The sequence below is a fragment of the Xyrauchen texanus genome, chromosome 11 (genome assembly GCF_025860055.1).
Source record: "Xyrauchen texanus isolate HMW12.3.18 chromosome 11, RBS_HiC_50CHRs, whole genome shotgun sequence".
Taxonomy (NCBI): Eukaryota; Metazoa; Chordata; class Actinopteri; order Cypriniformes; family Catostomidae; genus Xyrauchen; species Xyrauchen texanus.
Window position 1 is genome coordinate 18,975,021 of NC_068286.1, and position 18,660 is coordinate 18,993,680.

At 39.6% G+C, this 18,660-nt stretch overlaps 1 protein-coding gene across 1 annotated transcript in view; it reads right to left on the bottom strand.

Annotated features, from left to right (window-relative positions):
* The window catches only part of LOC127651188 (polypeptide N-acetylgalactosaminyltransferase-like 6), a 388,215-nt gene that overhangs the window by 237,819 nt on the left and 131,736 nt on the right, over positions 1–18,660 (bottom strand). The window contains exons 4-5 of the mRNA XM_052136900.1: positions 6,943–7,081; positions 3,470–3,636 (exon numbers count right to left, since the gene is read on the bottom strand). Of these exons, the coding sequence (XP_051992860.1) occupies positions 3,470–3,636; positions 6,943–7,081 (306 nt within the window). The remainder of the gene's footprint in view (positions 1–3,469; positions 3,637–6,942; positions 7,082–18,660) is intronic.

Here is an 18,660-nt window from a genome sequence, read left to right on the forward strand (position 1 = left end):
ACTCCAGTAGGGATCTCTTGTTTGGACATTTTATCTTTAAACTTGCACTCACTCTGTTCGGACTTTCTGGTGGATCACACTCCTGTTTATCAATACCATATCATCACTCTGGACTATACTGTTGACTTGGGCTCTGTTTTTGTTTGTAGTAAATATATTGTGTTTGTTCTTACATTGTTTGGTTTGATTGTTTTGTTTACAATAACTTTTATGTTTGAGCATTGGCTGAAAGCACTGGTAACATGCTTGTGTAGCGTCTCGGGTGCATTGCATCATAAACATAAATTTTTTATGTCAAATTAAATAAAGTTTAATACTTAGAACACATCTTGAGATCCCTTTCCCTTTTATCCCTTTTTTCGAATTTGCGCTCCATCAAGTGTATTGACCGCAAGAACGTAACGCATGTTTGTGTTATGCTGCCTGCTGAAGGGTTGTTTTGTTCACTGTATAAACTGCGTGTTGCCATACAACTTAAGTTTGACAGAAAATTACACAGGTATAAGCTACGTATAATAAAGTGTGTCAAGACTGTACTTAAGTGGACTTCATGTGTATCTACATACCTTGTCCATATGTACCTTAGTTTGAATTAACTCACTAGTTTACAGCTTAAATACATGCATTAGCTTCTTTATTACATTAAAATTACAGAAAATTACACAGGTATAAGCCACGTAAAATAAAGTGTATCAAGACTGTACTTAAGTGGACTTCATGTGTATCTACATACCTTGTCCATATGTACCTTAGTTTGAATTAACTCTCTAGTTCACAGCTTAAATACATGCATTAGCTTCCTAATTACATTGCTAATTATATGTTGTATTTGAAGGGGGAAAATAAATTTACAATTTGACTTGTCATTTTGATAATGTCACCTTTTGTGTGCAGGCAGGTGGATGGAAAGGGTAACCACATCAATTCAACTCTACACTATTGAGTTAAAATACAGTATTCTGTAATTGTAATGTAGTTGGGAAGCTACTGCTTGTATTTATGCTGTGAACTAGTGAGTTTACCCAAACTAAGGTACATATGGACAAGGTATGTAGATACACATGAAGTCCACTTAAGTACAGTCTTGATACACTTTATTTTACGTAGCTTATACCTGTGTAATATTCTGTAGTTGCAATGTAATTAAGAAGCTAATGCATGTATTTATGCTGTGAACTAGTGAGTTTACCCAAACTAAGGCACATATGAATAAGGTAAGATAGAAATGAAGTCCACTTAAGTACAGTCTTGATACACTTTATTTTACGTAGCTTATACCTGCGTAATATTCTGTAGTTGCAATGTAATTAGGAAGCTAATGCGTGTATTTAAGCTGTGAACTAGAGAGTTAATTCAAACTAAGGTACATATGGATAAGGTATGTAGATACACATGAAGTCCACTTAAGTACAGTTTTGATACACTTTATTTTACGTAGCTTATACCTGTGTAATATTCTGTAGTTGCAATGTAATTAGGAAGCTAATGCATGTATTTAAGCTGTAAACTTTGAGTTAATTCAAACTAAGGTACATATGGACAAGGTATGTAGATACACATGAAGTCCACTTAAGTACAGTCTTGATACACTTTATTTTACGTAGCTTATACCTGCGTAATATTCTGTAGTTGCAATGTAATTAGGAAGCTAATGCATGTATTTAAGCTGTAAACTAGTGAGTTAATTCATACTAAGGTACATATGGACAAGGTATGTAGCTACACATGAAGTCCACTTAAGTACAGTCTTGATACACTTTATTTTACGTAGCTTATACCTGTGTAAGTTTCTGTAATTTTAATGTAATAAAGAAGCTAATGCATGTATTTCAGCGGTGAACTAGTGGGTTATTTAAGATGGATAAGTTATGTAGATACACATGAATTGCACTCAAGTACAATCTTGATACACTTTATTTTATGTTACATACATGTAATGCTACAAAACGTACACATTTGCCATGCGTAACTGCAGACCTTAGTAGCCTAATATATTTAAGTACTTCTTGTTACATTGTGTGGTACTAAGTACTTTCTTACATAATTACAGTGTACCAAGTTTGTAACACGTATGTAACAGACCCGGCTTGTTACAAATGTGTAACAGTAGCTGCCTATTACATGTGTGCAATTACAATCTGTAAGTACAGGCTGTACCATAACTTAGTTACATGTTAATTACATTTTGGTACATGTAATTACAACGTGTATTACTAAGTAATTAACTAAGTAATTACTCTGTATCAAGGACTACGTAAAATAAAGTGTTACCGAAGTTTTTTATTTAATTAGCAAAAACTTACTGAGTGCACCTTTAATTGCATCAGGCAAATAGTGCTGACATCTGTAAATAAGGCACAATCTATAATCAGCCTAATTTACATAAAAAGAAGGCGGTTTAACCCTGAAAAGACAATTGACAATAACTTAATTTGAATATGCCTGGCATAGTGCTATAGTAGCATGGATAGGGCCTAGTTAAACTGAATTGTAGGTAGTTAGTGATAAAAGACGCAGGTGTTTGAACTAAAATACAGCACTCAAAAGTAGCAGAACTTTTTAGTGAATTTGCCCCCGAGAATACTTTTTAGGAGCAACAAGGTATCCCAATGGCCCAGTGGTTAGCACTGTCATCTCACAGCATGAAGGTCCTGGGTTCAAGTACTGGATGAAACTGGGCCTATCTGTGTGAAGTTTGAATGTTTTCCCCCATTTTGCATGGGTTTTCATAGGGTGATCAGGTTTCCACCACTGTCCACAAACATATTTGACATTTACACTATGTTGAAAACTTCCCCCTGTGGGGCATTTGGTGCATTTGTAAAAATAATTACTCACCTTTGTTTCCTACAATGAAAAAAACTTGAATTTCTCTAACCAGGTTGCCTTGTATTCAAATAAAGAACATACAATTTGAATAATGTTGGAGTACATTTATAAGTTGAAAGAATCAAATCATGAATCGTCCATAAGTTTGATAAATATCGAGATTTTATTTTAATGCCATATCGGCCAGCAGGTTAGGTGAATTGGAAACTGTAAATTGGCCATAGGTGTGATGGAGAGTGTGAATGTGTTTGTTTGTCTATATGAGATATCCCACTGATGGACTTGCCACCTGTTTAAGGTGTTTCCCTGCTTTCAGCCCAAGGTAGCTGGGAGAGGCTCCAGAACCACTGTTACCCTACATTGGATAAGCAGTTTCACACAATGGATGGACAACATTTTTTAACAAAACCCAATCTTGCCATTCTAAGAGTCACTCAATAGTCTCCTGTAAATAACAAAGCCCGTCCTCCCTCTCCAACCGACCAACCAAAAAATTTCACACAAGAATCCAGCCAAAAAGCACTGTTGAAAGTCCATTCAAAGGTAATTTTCTGAAGCTAATGCAGATACAAAGCACAACTTTAAAAAAGCAGCTATGCTCATAGAAAAAGAACAAGGGGACACCAGCTCTGCCACTTACCTCTGTCACTGTAGTCGTCTACAAGTATGATCTCAGCAATCAGGTGGTCGGGTGTGCGGTTGGTGATGCTGTGTATGGTTCTGAGCAGAGAGGACCATCCTTCATTATGGAAGGGGATGATTATACTGGTGTTTGGGAGCTTTTCAAGATACAGCTTCTGCTTACAGCTAAAGAGAAAAAAAGACAGAGTGATACACAGTAAGAGAGAGGCAGCCAAATTTTACCAGTCCTTTTATGCATTACATCAAATGATTCATCAGGCCAGCAACGTATAATCCACATATTGTGAGACACTTAACAAACACCTCTTCAGAACAAAAATGAGTAAAATATAAAGATTATTGCTTATTGTGCAAGATCTTGCCAAACTGTAAAAACATTATTTGAAAACAAAGGGTCTGGTGAGGGCCGCCCTAATGCCGTGGGCAATGACGATTAAGCTCAGATCATAAATCAATGTTTTGAGAGGTCCTTCACTCCCAGCGCTCCCATGAAGCATTTAGAAATCTGCATGCTAATTGAGCTCCAACAAAGCCGGCACTGACAGATGAAGTGGCACTTTATGACTCTCACTGCTCTCTCTAATTCAGCACCCTGACAAACTTGACAAGCCTGCCCAAATTTATACACCCCCATATAATAATTATTCACAAGGCGCTGTGTGGTTTATTAACATTGACTTACAGTAGATGGGGATGGTAAAAAAAAAAAAAAACAACAACACAAAACATGTAAAAATGGTATAGAGATATACTGTAGGCAGAACTAAAGCATGGTGAACAAATGCATGCTGGAGAGGAGCCAGCATCTATAAAAGGCCTGTCTGACCGGTCAGATCATTCTACATTATAAAATACAGCTCAAGAAGAAAGAGGCAACCATTTGTATAGCAGCCAGATGTCATGTGCATTACTAGAACATGCAACTGTCACATACGCCACATGCTCAGAATAGGTAGAGTATATACAAAAAAATTTGATTTGCATGAGAACACGCAGTTCAGGATTTACTGTGTGGGCTACTGGCAACAGAAATGTGCTGAGAAATAAAATGCTTTCCCAGCGATGCATACGTCTGAATGTCAGATCCAGTCACCATTAGGATTGTGGTTTTCAATTCCTCTACTTGAGGCCATCAAATAGACACTTTTTGCTTTAGCGTTAAACCAGCCAACCAAATTTGTCTGCTGCACTTATCAGATTCCACATGATTAATTGAACTCTGTGCACTCAGTGTAAAAACTACAGCATGCTGTTGAGAGGTTTTCAATGGCTGTCCTTAAATAAAAATTAAAAAAACACACATTTACATGCACTTTTGAAGTTTGATTTCAGTAGGGGCCTGGGTAGCGCAGCAAGCAAAGATGCTGACTAACACTACTGGAGTCGTGAGTTCGAATCCAGTGTGCTGAAAGACTCCAGCCAGACTTCCTAAGCAACTAAATGGCCCGGTTGCTGGGGTGGGTAGAGTTATATTGTGGTTCTCCATTTATATAAAAAAACAAATTATTTATTGCATGATATGACCATTCAATTTGTATTAAATCTTGACAAACTAATCATTCTTAGAAAGGTCTATAACATAAGCTTCAACATTTGAGACTTTGTTTTAAATCTTTTAGTGACAGTCATTTCTTAATTTGTGTCTGGAGAAAAATGCTAATTTAAACATACATGTATAATGTTAGAACGAGACACTGGTTATAGTATAATATGCTGGATAAAGCACAATAAAATTATAATTAAAAGATCATTTACAGTACGATCGAATCATCAACGATGAAAGGTTATCGATTTAATGGGTAAACATTGATGTGTATTTTTTTTAAGATGTACATTATTTTTATATTTTCATGCCAGACACATCCGTGCGTATTTCTGTGAGACGATGCTACAACCTTATGATATTCTACTCGTTTTATAAGCACTAAATATGCTTTTCGTGAGGGATACAGATGTGCATGTAGTGAATGAAGCCTGAAGATGTGTGGCTCACTTTCTTGATTAAATCGAGCTTCCCTCAATATCATGGCACATACGATCCATCTGAATTCTAAATAAGATTTTTTTTTCAAAGCGCTGTGGGGCAATTCAACCATGTCAAACGGCCAAACAGCCCAGATATTCTGAACAGCTCAATAAAATATTCAGAATATATTTTGTTTGCATTTGTGAAATATTAAATGTAATTGATTGTGTTAAATAGGCACATAATTTTGTAAGATCGATCGTGAGCCCCTGAATTGATTCAAAACAGCATCGTGATGGACTTTAACATATCAGCAAACATTGGTTTGCTGGCTTAGAGAATCGATACAAGATCGTATCATGATGAAACTTTGATTTACACCCATAGTATCTAACATGAGGACCACAGCTTAATACGTGTGCATTTAATATTACTATTTAACTGAACTTGAGCTACTGTACAAATTAGGGATATTCTTGACATTGCTATTTTGAAATACAGTAAAAAGTGCAAAGATGTAACCTTTGTTGTGTCAAATACATATTATTCATTATATAAAAGTTTACAGTACACCGTTGCATGCATGCAAAAAGCTAGGCCATGGTGCTATCAACCTCTAACTTTCATTTCTTTGTTTTATTGTATTTTTAGTAGCATATTGTTTTTGTTTTGTTTTTTATCATAGGGGGTTATGCAGTATGTTTACAAAACTTTAAAGCAGGCAAGCTGGCTTTCGTTCTGAGACACTTATTCACAATCAGTATGTTGGCAGGTTCCACACTGAGCACCACAGGCTTTTATAGGGGATGTAAATGAAAGCTCCACACCAGGCACTTCACTGGAATACTGTCTGCTGCACTAGAAGGGGGTTTAAAAACTTTACAGCAAACAGAAAGAGTTCCAAAAACAAACTTTTTCATCAGGATGACATAGGGATGATTATCTCACATTGTTACAGCACTCAAAATGTTTTCAAAAGAAACATGTCAAGATTTAACATTCATTCACTGTCTAAAATCCTGGAAGCATGGCAAGCCAGCTGCAGATGCTTAAAATGGACCTATCGCCAGTTCGGGTAGAATAAATTATATTTTAGTCATCAACAACTCAGTAACAAAAAGGCCCACCTCCAGCTATTGTCTCTTTGGTGTAAGAGTTATACAGAGATTTGTTTTTGCCAAGGGATAATCTATGGTAGCCAAGATGGACATTTTAGTTTGAGGCAAGATTTCAAAGCATTAGGCTAAATATTTTATGAAATATGAGCAAAATACAGTGCTACAATTATCCCTGCTCTTGTCATTTGACAGCAAATGGTAAACAAACACAAACAAAAATGTATATACCTCAAAACCATTAGGCTGATTTAGAGGCTAAAATCATTCATTAAAACATTGGTTAAGTATGTCCTGCCAAGAGTCGTTAAAACGCTGATGTCTAGCTCAAGCTGTGCAGCTTTGCAGGGTGGACTCTGTGAACATGCTGTGAGAATCAGCTCAACTCACTTTGGATGTCTGATGTCAGGAAGGGAGCGGTCCAGAGCAATATTGTTGCTGATGTAGATGTTGAAGCCATTTTCTTTGTACACTGAATCATCACACTCGTCCTCTGTGAGCGGGAATGGTTTCCCATGCTCCCCTTTTCCTGAAACAGATCCGGTCAGACATCAGTAACCATGCTGGGAACAGATGTTGGCAAGGAGAGCAAATGTGTACTAACAATGACACATATCACCGTTCCACAGACAGAAAGTACTGCTGTGAGAGCTGACAGTTTATTTTTTTCATGACTGAACAGCTGAAACAGCTTAACCGAGGAATCTGGCCCTTCCTTGACCAACACTACTCCTGGATGAAGTCTCAAAATGTTATTGTTATTGTTAAATGTTATAGTTATTGGCTCATAAAATGCACATTATGGTCTCAGCTACTGTCCAGTAGGCATCACAAGCACACTTCACCTGCATGTCTACCATAGTTGATGGAAAGACCACCTCTCATTATTTAAAGGAATTGTTCACTCAAAAATGTCAATTCTGTCATAGTTTTCACCCTCATGTTGTTCAAAACCCATATTACTTTCTCTCTTCTGTGGAACACAAAAGGAGATGTTAGGCATAAAGATAGTCACCATTCACTTTCATTATATGAAAAATTAAATGGTGTCTGGAAGAGATGAGTCTTAAGTCTGAGAGCATCTAAGATACTTGCATTGCCTTTGCATTCGTTTTTATTGTGTATCTGTATTAGGTTAATTTGCAATTGTTAGCACTGTGTACTGCATAAGCAAGAGGCACTTCTTTCCTAGCTCACATGAGAAAATGCATGAGAAAATGCATGAGAAAAATATTGGCACTTGTGTTGTTGTTAGCGCTAAACGTGAGCACATGTGAGGAAGCTTCTCTCATAGTGCTAGTGTACGCACAACTATCAAATGAAAAATGACTTCAATTTCAGGTTTCTCAACAAAAGCTTCAGATGACTTGGAATATGACTCATAAGTTGCATGGAATAGTTTTATGATGCTTTTGGGAGCTTTAAAGTGAGGCACAATCCACTGCCATTGTACTGAAAACACCAATATATTCATTCATTCATACATACATATAAATATGTGTGTATATATATATATATATATATATATATATATATACATACACACACACACACACTGGCGATCAAAAGTTTGGAAGGAAATTGGTACTTTAATTAACCAAAGTGGCATTCTACTGATGTAAAAAAAATTGCACCATCACTATTTGTAAAAAAGTTATTTTTGATCAAATCTAGAAACACTTTCAGCAGCCATCACTCAAACACCTTATCCTTTAGTAATCATGCTAAATTGCTAATTTGGTACTATAAAATCTCTTGCCATTACATCAAATAGCTATTTAGTTCATTAAATGAAGCTTAACATTGTCTTTGTGTTTGTTTTGAGTTGACACAGTATGCAATAGACTGACATGTCTTCAGGTCAAAATTAGGTAAAAAAAGAAAAAGCTTTCTCTAGAAACTCGTCAGTCAGTCATTGTTTTGAGGAATGAAGGCTATATATACAATGCTTGAAATTGCCAAACAATTGAAGATTTCATTCAAAGTTGTACACTACAGTCTTCAAAGACAAAGCAAATCAGCCTCTAACAAGGACAGAAAGAGATGTGGAAGGCCACATGTACAGCTAAACAAGTGGGTAAGTACATCAGATTCTCTAGTTTGAGAAATAGATGCCTCACATGTCCTCAGCTGACGGCTTCATTGAATTCTACCCGCTATACACCAGTTTCATGTACAACAGTAAAGAGAAGTCTCAGGGGTGCAGGCCTTATGGGAACAATTGCAAAGAAAAAGCCACTTTTGAAACAGAAAATCAAAAAGAAAAGGTATGAGTGGGCAAAGAAACACAGACATTGGACAACAAATAATTAAAAAAAGAGTGTTGTGGATCGTAACCCCATTGAGCTTTTGTGGGATCAGCTAGATTGTAAGGTGTGTGAGAAGTGCCTGACAAGACAGCATCATCTATGGCAAGTGCTACAGGAAGCGTGGTCTGCACTGCAAAAAAATATTTTCAGGACAAGTATTTTTGTCTTGTTTTCCTGTAAAATTATCTAAATATTCTTAAAACATGATTTATTTACTTGTCAAGCAAAATGGGATAAGATATTAAGTCTTGTTTTAAGATAAATCTGACAAAATTTTGTGAACTTTAGACTAAAAACAAGAAACAAAATCTGCAGTAAGCAAAATAAACTTGATTTAGAAAAATGGATTGGAAAATGAGTTTCAGTAAATAATGACAGAATTAACATTTTTGGGTGAAATATTCCTTTATATTTTAGTCTGTTCCTCACACAAAACTGTTACTATGTATGACTTCAGAAGACTTGTAATATGTAAATTGAGTTACAGTATATGGACTACTTTTATGATATATTTTTTTGGAGCCATAGTTACCCCTAAAATGGTTTTGGAGGATACAAACATTTAAGAGGATGGGGAAAGGTGCAATGAATCAGGTCAAATTTATATGAAAAAAAATACAATTGTAAAGGGGGTCCGTGCAAATTCTGAGGATATGCAAGCAACTCAACAATCTTTATATAAAAGTAAAAAGGCAGACTTTTAAAAGCTAAATATAAGCACAGACTGAAATGTTGTGCACAGTATTCATTTTCAGATGAGATTTTGATGACACACAAGAATTAGCAACGTAGTAGCAATTTCACTTTGAATGGTTTTCTAGTGCAGTGAAACTGGCTCCTTGAGAACATCTGCTCAAATCATTAAATATTATTTGTAAACATTTTATTCTCTCCCATTTGATGTTTAAATGCCAAATGGATATTTAAATATAGCGTGCATCCCTACAGCGATCCAACTTCTAAGTGCATGCACATATGTTCAAAACATAGCATTCCCAGACAATGTTTTGTTTTGTTTTTTCATTTTTTATTTATTTTTTAATAACAGTAAAGGCCTTCAAAACATTGTTGACATCTGCTGGAACATCGTTATGACTACTTCCCTTGCTGTACAGTTCCAAAAATAAAAAAGTTTATGTGATTCAAAAATTGCTCAAAATGAGATGGCAAAGTCTGTAATGCTTGTTATTCTTTATAGCCTAGAGGTAATGCAGTTTTTAATTGACTAGGAGTTAATGGACTCATTAATATTACTGATATAAACCAATATTTCACATCTGATCCAAACAGCCTTACCGCAGAGAGCTGGTAGCAACACTCAATCGTTTACCTGCACAGGATATTCAAAAACTGATCAAAATGTTAATTACATCTCGTGCTGGTTTTTTAAAGTACATTTTCAGACTGAAACTATGATTTTTATACAGAGGGTAGCAATTTTTAAAAAATTCTACCTTCTTTAATTTTGTTTTGTATTATCCTATGTGGAATTTCTCAATGACAGGCTAAATCTCAAAACCAAGTCACAATCCTACAAATGTAATTAATGCATTCTGACTGATTTATTTTTTCTGGTGTACAAAAACACTCTTGCTGAGAACACAAAATTCTGGCATTTTGCATTCTGTTTGATTTGCAAAAAAAAAAAAAAAAAAGATTTGCCTTTGTATTATTTAAACTACAGTATGTAATTCCACCAAAATTAGTGACAACACAATATATCTTCAAATGGCTTTTTAAGTGAGAATAATTTATTTGGGTATGCGATACAACGTTTTAAAATGAAGTCATCATTTACATGCATGCCTTTGCCAGCTCTGCCAATTAGGACCATTCAAACAATAATCCAAACAGAGATAACTGTGGTTCTTTGTGTGTGTGCCTGTGTGTTGTATGTGTAAGCCTTATTGTTAAATACACCCATTAAGGCATTTTAGCGCAAAGTCATCTCTCCATATGCATGATTATGTTAACCTCACACCCACTCCTGAGGCATTTTCTGGCATGATAACAGTTACAGATAGCATTTTAATCATAATGCAAAATTACAGTTTTTAATACTCCCACACAACAGCCCTCAGTGCAACCGTGTACATATTGTTGCCTCTTAAAAGCACTGTAAAACAGCTTTATGATTGTTCAGAACTTTTGGGGCAAATTTTCAGAAAGCATTGGAGATCTGATCATTGATAGGCAGTGTGTATAAAATATTAATTAAGAATTAAGCAAGTGAAATAATGTTATCATAACCAGATGTCTAAAAAAGTTTTTAAAGACAAATGTTATATAGATGTTATAATGAGCAAAACGTAGCTGCCTAACCTAAAAATTTAACCTAAACCTAACCAATAGTGTCCTAAAACAAAATGCGACATGAATAGCACAACACTAAGAAGACCAAAGAGCTCATTGTGGACTTCAGGAAGTCTAAAGCTGGCACACACACACCCATTTCGATCAACGGGACTGAGGTGGAGCGTGTAAACAGCTTCAAGTTTCTGGGTGTCCACATCTCTGAGGACCTCTCTTGGACCCTCAACACCTCTACCCTGATCAAGAAGTCTCACCAGCGTCTCTTCTTTCTGAGGAGACTGAAGAAGGTCCACCAGTCTCCTGAAGGATGACTTCTGAACTTCTACCGCTGCACCATCGAGAGCATCCTCACCAACTGTGTCACAGTTTGGTATAGCAGCTGCTCTGCCCATGACCGGAAAGCAAGTCAAGTCAAGTCAAGTGGTTTTTATTGTCGTTTCAACCATATACAGTTAGTACAGTACACAGCAAAACGAGACAACGTTCCTCCAGGACCATGGTGCTACATAAAAACAACAAAGGACCAACATAGGACCACATGAGACTACACAACGAAATAAAATACCTATATAAACTACCTATATAAAGTGCACGTGCAAACATGTGCAAAAAGTACAGGACAGTACAACAAATTACTGACAATGAACAGGACAATAGACAGTGCAGCACCGACCAGTACTCAGTAGTGCAAAAAGATGACAGTTTCTAAAAATGTAAACATAACATACTATGAGATAATGTTCTATGCACATAGCAGTTATTGAGGTAGCAGACAGTTATAAAGTGACAGTAATTAAAGTGCAACTCAGGACACGTGTGTGTCAAACCAGTCTCTGAGTATTGAGGAGTCTGATGGCTTGGGGGAAGAAGCTGTTACACAGTCTGGCCGCTCGGGCCCGAATGCTTCGGTACCTCTTGCCAGACGGGAGGAGGGTAAAGAGTTTGTGTGAGGGGTGTGTGGGGTCGTCCACAATGCTGGTTGCTTTGCGGATACAGTGTTTTTTGTAAATGTCTTTGATGGAGGGAAGAGAGACCCCAATGATCTTCTCAGCTGTCCTCACTATCCTCTGCAGGGCTTTGCGGTCCGAAGCGGTGCAAGTCCCAAACCAGGCAGTGATGCAGCTGCTCAGGATGCTCTCAATAGTCCCTCTATAGAATGTAGTGAGGATGGGGGTTGGGAGATGTGCTTTCCTCAGCCTTCGAAGAAAGTAGAGACGCTGCTGGGCTTTCTTGGTGATAGAGCTGGTGTTGAGGGACCAGGTGAGGTTCTCCGCCAGGTGAACACCAAGAAATTTGGTGCTCTTGACAATCTCCACAGAGGAGCCGTCAATGTTCAGCGGAGTGTGTTCACCTTGTGCTCTCCTAAAGTCAACAACCATCTCTTTTGTTTTGTCGACATTCAGGGACAGGTTGTTGGCTCTACACCAGTTCGTCAGCCGCTGCACCTCCTCTCTGTATGCTGACTCGTTGTTCTTGCTGATGAGACCCACCACGGTCGTGTCATCGGCGAACTTGATGATGTGATTCGAGCTGTGCATTGCTGCACAGTCGTGAGTCAGCAGAGTGAACAGCAGTGGACTGAGCACACAGCCCTGGGGGCCCCAGTGCTCAGTGTGGTGGTGGTGGAGATGCTGTTCCCGATCCGGACTGACTGAGGTCTCCCAGTCAGGAAGTCCAGGATCCAGTTGCAGAGGGAGGTGTCCAGGCCCAGCAGGTTCAGCTTTCCAATCAGGTGCTGGGGAATGATTGTGTTGAATGCTGAGCTGAAATCTATGAACAGCATTCGAACGTATGAGTCCTTATTGTCTAGGTGGGTGAGGGCCAGATGGAGGGTTGTGGTGATGGCATCGTCCGTTGAACGGTTTGAACGATACGCAAACTGCAGTGGGTCTAGTGAGGGGGACAGCTGGGTCTTAATCTGCCTCATGACGAGCCTCTCGAAGCACTTCATGATGATGGGTGTAAGTCGCGACGGGACGGTAGTCGTTGAGGCAGGACACTGAAGACTTCTTTGGCATGGGGATGATGGTGGTGGCCTTGAAGCACGTTGGAACAACGGCGCTGCTCAGAGAGATGTTGAAGATGTCGGTAAGAACATCTGCTAGCTGGTCTGCACATCCTCTGAGCACTCTGCCAGGAATGTTGTCTGGTCCAGCAGCCTTCCGTGGGTTGACTCTACGTAGAGTTTTCCTCACATCTGCCGTGGTAAGACAGAGCACCTGGTCGTTGGGAGGAGGGGTGGACTTCCTCGCCATCACGTCGTTCTGCACTTCAAACCGAGCGTAGAAGTCGTTCAGCGCATCTGGAAGGGAGGCATCTTTGTCACAGGCAACTGATGTTGTCCTGTAGTTGGTGATGGCCTGGATGCCCTGCCACAAGCACTGCAGAGGGTGGTGAAAACTGCCCAACGCATCACCGGTTCCTCGCTCCACTCCATCGAGGCCATCCAGGGTAAGCGATGCTTGCGTAAGGTGCGCAGCATCATCATCAAAGACTGTTCCCACCCCAACCACAGACTGTTCACCCCACTCCCCTCCGGGAGGCATTTAAGGTCTCTCTGCACCCGTACCAGCAGGTTCAGAGGAAGCTTCTTTCCTGCAGCTGTCACCCTACTGAACTCTAGCTCCACATCCCGGTAACAATTGACTAACCAATGTATTTACTTTCATTGAATAAACATTCAATGAAAGTAAATAGTGACTCAAGAAAACATTCTGTCTAATATCTTATTGCATGGAAGAAAGAAAGTTATACTGGTTTGGAAGAACATGATGGTGAATGATGACAGAATTTCCATTAACCCTCTGGGGTCTGAGGGTGTTTTGGGCCCTGGAGAATTTTTGACATACCTTGACATTTGTGATTTTTCAGTTGCTTAAAAACATATTAATGTGAAAATGGCAGCAGAGACACCATGGCCCTTTGTTCTATGATCAAAGGTGAGACATTGAACTCGATTTCCCAGAATGCATCGCAGTCGGACGGAAGTCCCGTCCATGGACTCAATCTCAGACGTCATGGGTCAAAAGCGGCCTATGACCGATGACGTCATCTTCTTAACAAAACTAGCGCGCTCATTTGAGATCTCTCTCTCTGCATCCAGCCTGACTGTTACACCTACAGCTTCGCTGTGCTCTAAAGAGACATATCTACACCAAGGAATTTCCCTCCTTCTGGACAAAGAAAGACCACGTTTTTCTAAACCTCACCATTTGGCCACGGTAGAGTAAGATTAACTTTGTTCCAGTCGTGTAGTGTACAACCGGTTCATTTCATCTTCACTGTGAAACAACAGTGAATTTATATAGAAAATGGAAAAGGCGACCAGCTTCCCTTCTCAATCGTTTTCCCTCAACGTTGACTACCTCTCGCGTTTCTCGTGATCAACGGACCCGAGAAACAACGCAGAGACGTGTCTTTTCGCTGACGAGCTTTGAGACCATGGACCGAATCCAGATTGTTTTCTCCTGACCGCTCAATGCAACAGGAATCCAACAGACAACCCTGCTGAAATCACACAGGATTTCACAAGTAAGGCTTGATATCTGGGCAGATTTAGTTTAGAAACTGTGACTTTTCTTATAAACCTAAATCATATATATTTGATTGCTGAATGTTTGATGTTTTGTTTACATTTGTATGTTAACTACGATCGCTGATTGCTGTTTGGAGTTATGATATCGTAATTTTTGAGGAAATGATAATTTATTGAGTGATCTGAATCAACGATCCTTTGTGTGTATGCTCATTACCACCCGCACGTGGTATTAGCTCTGTTGTGCTGGATCTGATCCAGCCATCTTGCTTTCCCTACACCTTCACATAATCGTTGGCTCCGCCCTTTCCGGTCTAGCCCTCCATTTTGACTAGTTCCTCACGAGGAGTTTAGTCCGCCATTTTGTGTCTTGGTTACTGATTCGAGACACACACACATACACTAGCATATAGCTCCACCATTTAGTTAGGATTTCCACCTTATGTTTTTGTGTTATATTCATTTAGTATTGGCAGTGTTCATTACTGTTTGATTATAATAAATCTTGTTATATTATAATAAGTATTCCTGGTTTGTTTGTTTGAATATTGTGTTGAAGCCAGCCTCTGCCACGTCAAGAACTCCTGTATTACTTCAGTATTGTTCAATTGTTGTTGTTAGAAGCCAGCCGTAACCAGATTACTATTGGGTTCATATGGCAACAATTTGACTAACTTCTTCCCCTTTTGATTATTTTTATTCTCAATCAGAATACTCAATCTGCAGGGTAGAATTTTATGAGACTTGATCAGTCACTTACTATCATTGTTCTCTTGTCAAAGAGTGGTGCCCCGAGGATAGAATTTAACGAACTAAATTCTATTATTTAATTTAATTATTAATTAATAATTAATAAACATTAATTATTAATTTATATCTGATAGTAAAACTGATCTAACCAACCTGTGAGCCTACATAAATTGGTGCCCGTGCAACATTGATTCTAATCAATGTTTTATTAATTAATAATTGATGGTTGTCTATGATAATTATTAATTATTGCTAATAAACACACCCGCTCCAAAACTTGTGAGCCCTACATTAATGTCTAATATCTGATAACACTGCATTCAGCACAAACTGGTTTACAATAATATGTGAGCGACATGTATGTACAAGTTTGTATTTTTGAGAAAATAATGTTTATGCGTGGGTTAAAAAATAATAATAGAAATGTCATAGAAATAAGGCCATATAACACATACAGTACTAAACATTTGTCCACAAGACTTTTGAGAACTGGATCTTGCAGCTTAGAGTTTTTCCTACAAAATGATGTGAAAACCATCCTGATCACTCATTCATACAAAACAAGATAGTATTTACACTTTTGTATCCCTCCCCTCGGCCTATCAATGAGGAATGTGACAAAAACAGAATAAATGTGAGGAGACTTAATGATCAAAATCAAGTTTTAAGTTAAAAGAAGTAATCTGACAACACATTTTCTTTAGATAAAGACTTTACTTAAAACATTTAGACCTACACTACCATTTAAAAGTTTTAGAAGAAGTCTCTTCTGCTCACCAAGGCTGCATTTATTTTGATCCAAAATACATTAAAACAGTGGTATTGTGAACTCTTTTTACAATTTAAAAGAACATTTTCTATTTGAATATATTGTAAAATGCAATTTGTGATCAAAGATGAAATTTCAGCATCATTACTGCAGTCTTCAGTGTCACATGGTCCTTCAGAAATCATTATAATATGCTGATTTTCCAATATGGGCATATTTAAAGTGCATTTTACTCATTTACACCTGAAATGATTTTTGCAAGCACAAGCTTTGTTGATGATAACGAGGCAGCATAAACACTAATTAAAATATAATCTAAACATGCATATTATTTTTATACTATATTACATATCATATTTATATCATACAGCTTACAATTTAAATGCCTGCTTTAGCCGAAACAAAATTTAAATGTAACTAAAACTTGCTTATTAGGACATATTTAAAATTTCAATACTCTGAATCATTTCTGGCAAGTCTGGAAACAGTCCCACTAGTAAAATATGTACATGTTTATATAAAATGTGAACTAATGTAAGTAAAACGTCTAGGTTACGGATGTAACCTCCCTTCCCCGATGGAGGGAACGAGACGTTGTGTTGAAGAGTGATGGAGGGAACGAGACGTTGTGTCAAAGAAGCAACACTAGGGGTCTCTTGAGCGTCGAATATGCCTCTGATCTATGAAAAAATGCCAATGGGAATTAGCCCCAGGACCTACGGGTAAAAAATCGGGGAAATACATCGATTTCATTCAGGATTTTTCTGAGGAGCCAGAAATAGTCCGGCCACTACAGTGGCTCGGCTCAGCTACGTGGCCGGGGAGGACACAACGTCTCGTTCCCTCCATCAGGCAATGGAGGTTACATCTGTAAACTAGACGTTCCCCGTCTGTCTCTCACTTCGACGTTGTGTCGAAGAAGCGACACTAGGAGTCCAATTCAAATCACGCCATCTGCTGAGCCATGTACGTGTACTGCTGACACAAGAGCTGGCAAGTATTTCACGTGCAAAGGTGACCAGTTGTGTCAGACTGCACGTACCCTTCCCCAATTCCTAATAAAAAGTCGTCGGAATCCTTTTGATTACCCTAAGCAGGGGAACAAGGCGACGCTTGCCAACCTGGGAACGGGCAGAGCCTAGCCTTGCCTCTTTTCTCTCTATGTTTCCCGCATACAGCCAAACGGCTGGGGCCCTTACACGCATCGTGGGAAGGGGGTCTTCCCCAGTTTCCTATTATTACAGGGGAAAAAGATCCTGCAGAGAACACACCTGCCCAGGAACGGGGAGGTAAAGTGGCGAAATACATCACATGGGCCACTCAGGTCACATGTGGAAAAAATGGCACGGTGGTAGATCCAGCCTCAAGGAGGGGGGAGTTGCTACAGCACAGCGACTGGAGGGCATCTGGAACCTCCTAAGGGAGACGTGGGTCCACTCGCAAGGGGACTGTATTGTGGAAAATACACACAGGTGGAGTCCACGCAGGAGTACCGACCTGTGGAGCACCTATTCCAGTACAGGGTAGATTTGAGTACCTGCAGTGGATTGGGTCAGCGAATTCCTCCGCCGAATTGTGGACCCATAGGGCTAGTAGGGAGCCACTAGGGTGACTTGTTCCTCGTCCTCCCTGACCTTGCACAGCACCTGTGCAAGAAGGCTCACTGGGGGAAATGCGTACTTGTGCAGCCCTGAGGGCCAGCTGTGTGTCAGTGCATCTGCCCCGAGGGGAGCCTCTGTTCGGGCTTACCAAAGCGGACAGTGGGAGGTCTCTCAGGAGGAAAACAGGTCTACCTGAGCCTTGCCGAATCGTTCCCGAATCAGCTGAACCGACTGGGGGTGAAGTCTCCACTCTCCACCGGGCCAGCGGTGTCGTGACAGCGCATCCGCTACCACATTGAGGTTGCCGGGGATGTGAGTGGCGCGCAGCAACTTGAGTTGCTGCTGGCTCGAAAGGAGGAGACGACGGGCGAGTCACGACATGTGGCGGGAGCATACGCCGCCATGGCGATTTATGTACACTACCGCGGTGGTGCTGTTTGACCTGACTAGGACATGTTTGTCTCGAACTAACGGGAGAAACGTCCGCAGGGCAAAGACAACAGTCAGGAACTCTAGGCAATTGATGTGCCAGCGCAGCGGGGCCCCTTTCCAACGGCCCATGGCTGTGTGCCCGTTGCACACGGTGCCCCAACCTGATCTGGAGGTGTCGGTCATGACCAGGACAGGTCAGGACACCTGCAGCAAGAGCACTCCTGCCCGCAAAAAGCAGAGATCTGTCCAGGGTTTGAATGTTTGGCAGCAGGCAGGGGTGATCATCACCCGGTGTCGTGGCGCCATGCTCGTCTCGGGACTCGAGTCTGAAGCCAGTGCTGAAGCGGTCTCATATGCATCAACCCCAGCGGCGCGACCGCTGCAGAGGATGCCATATGC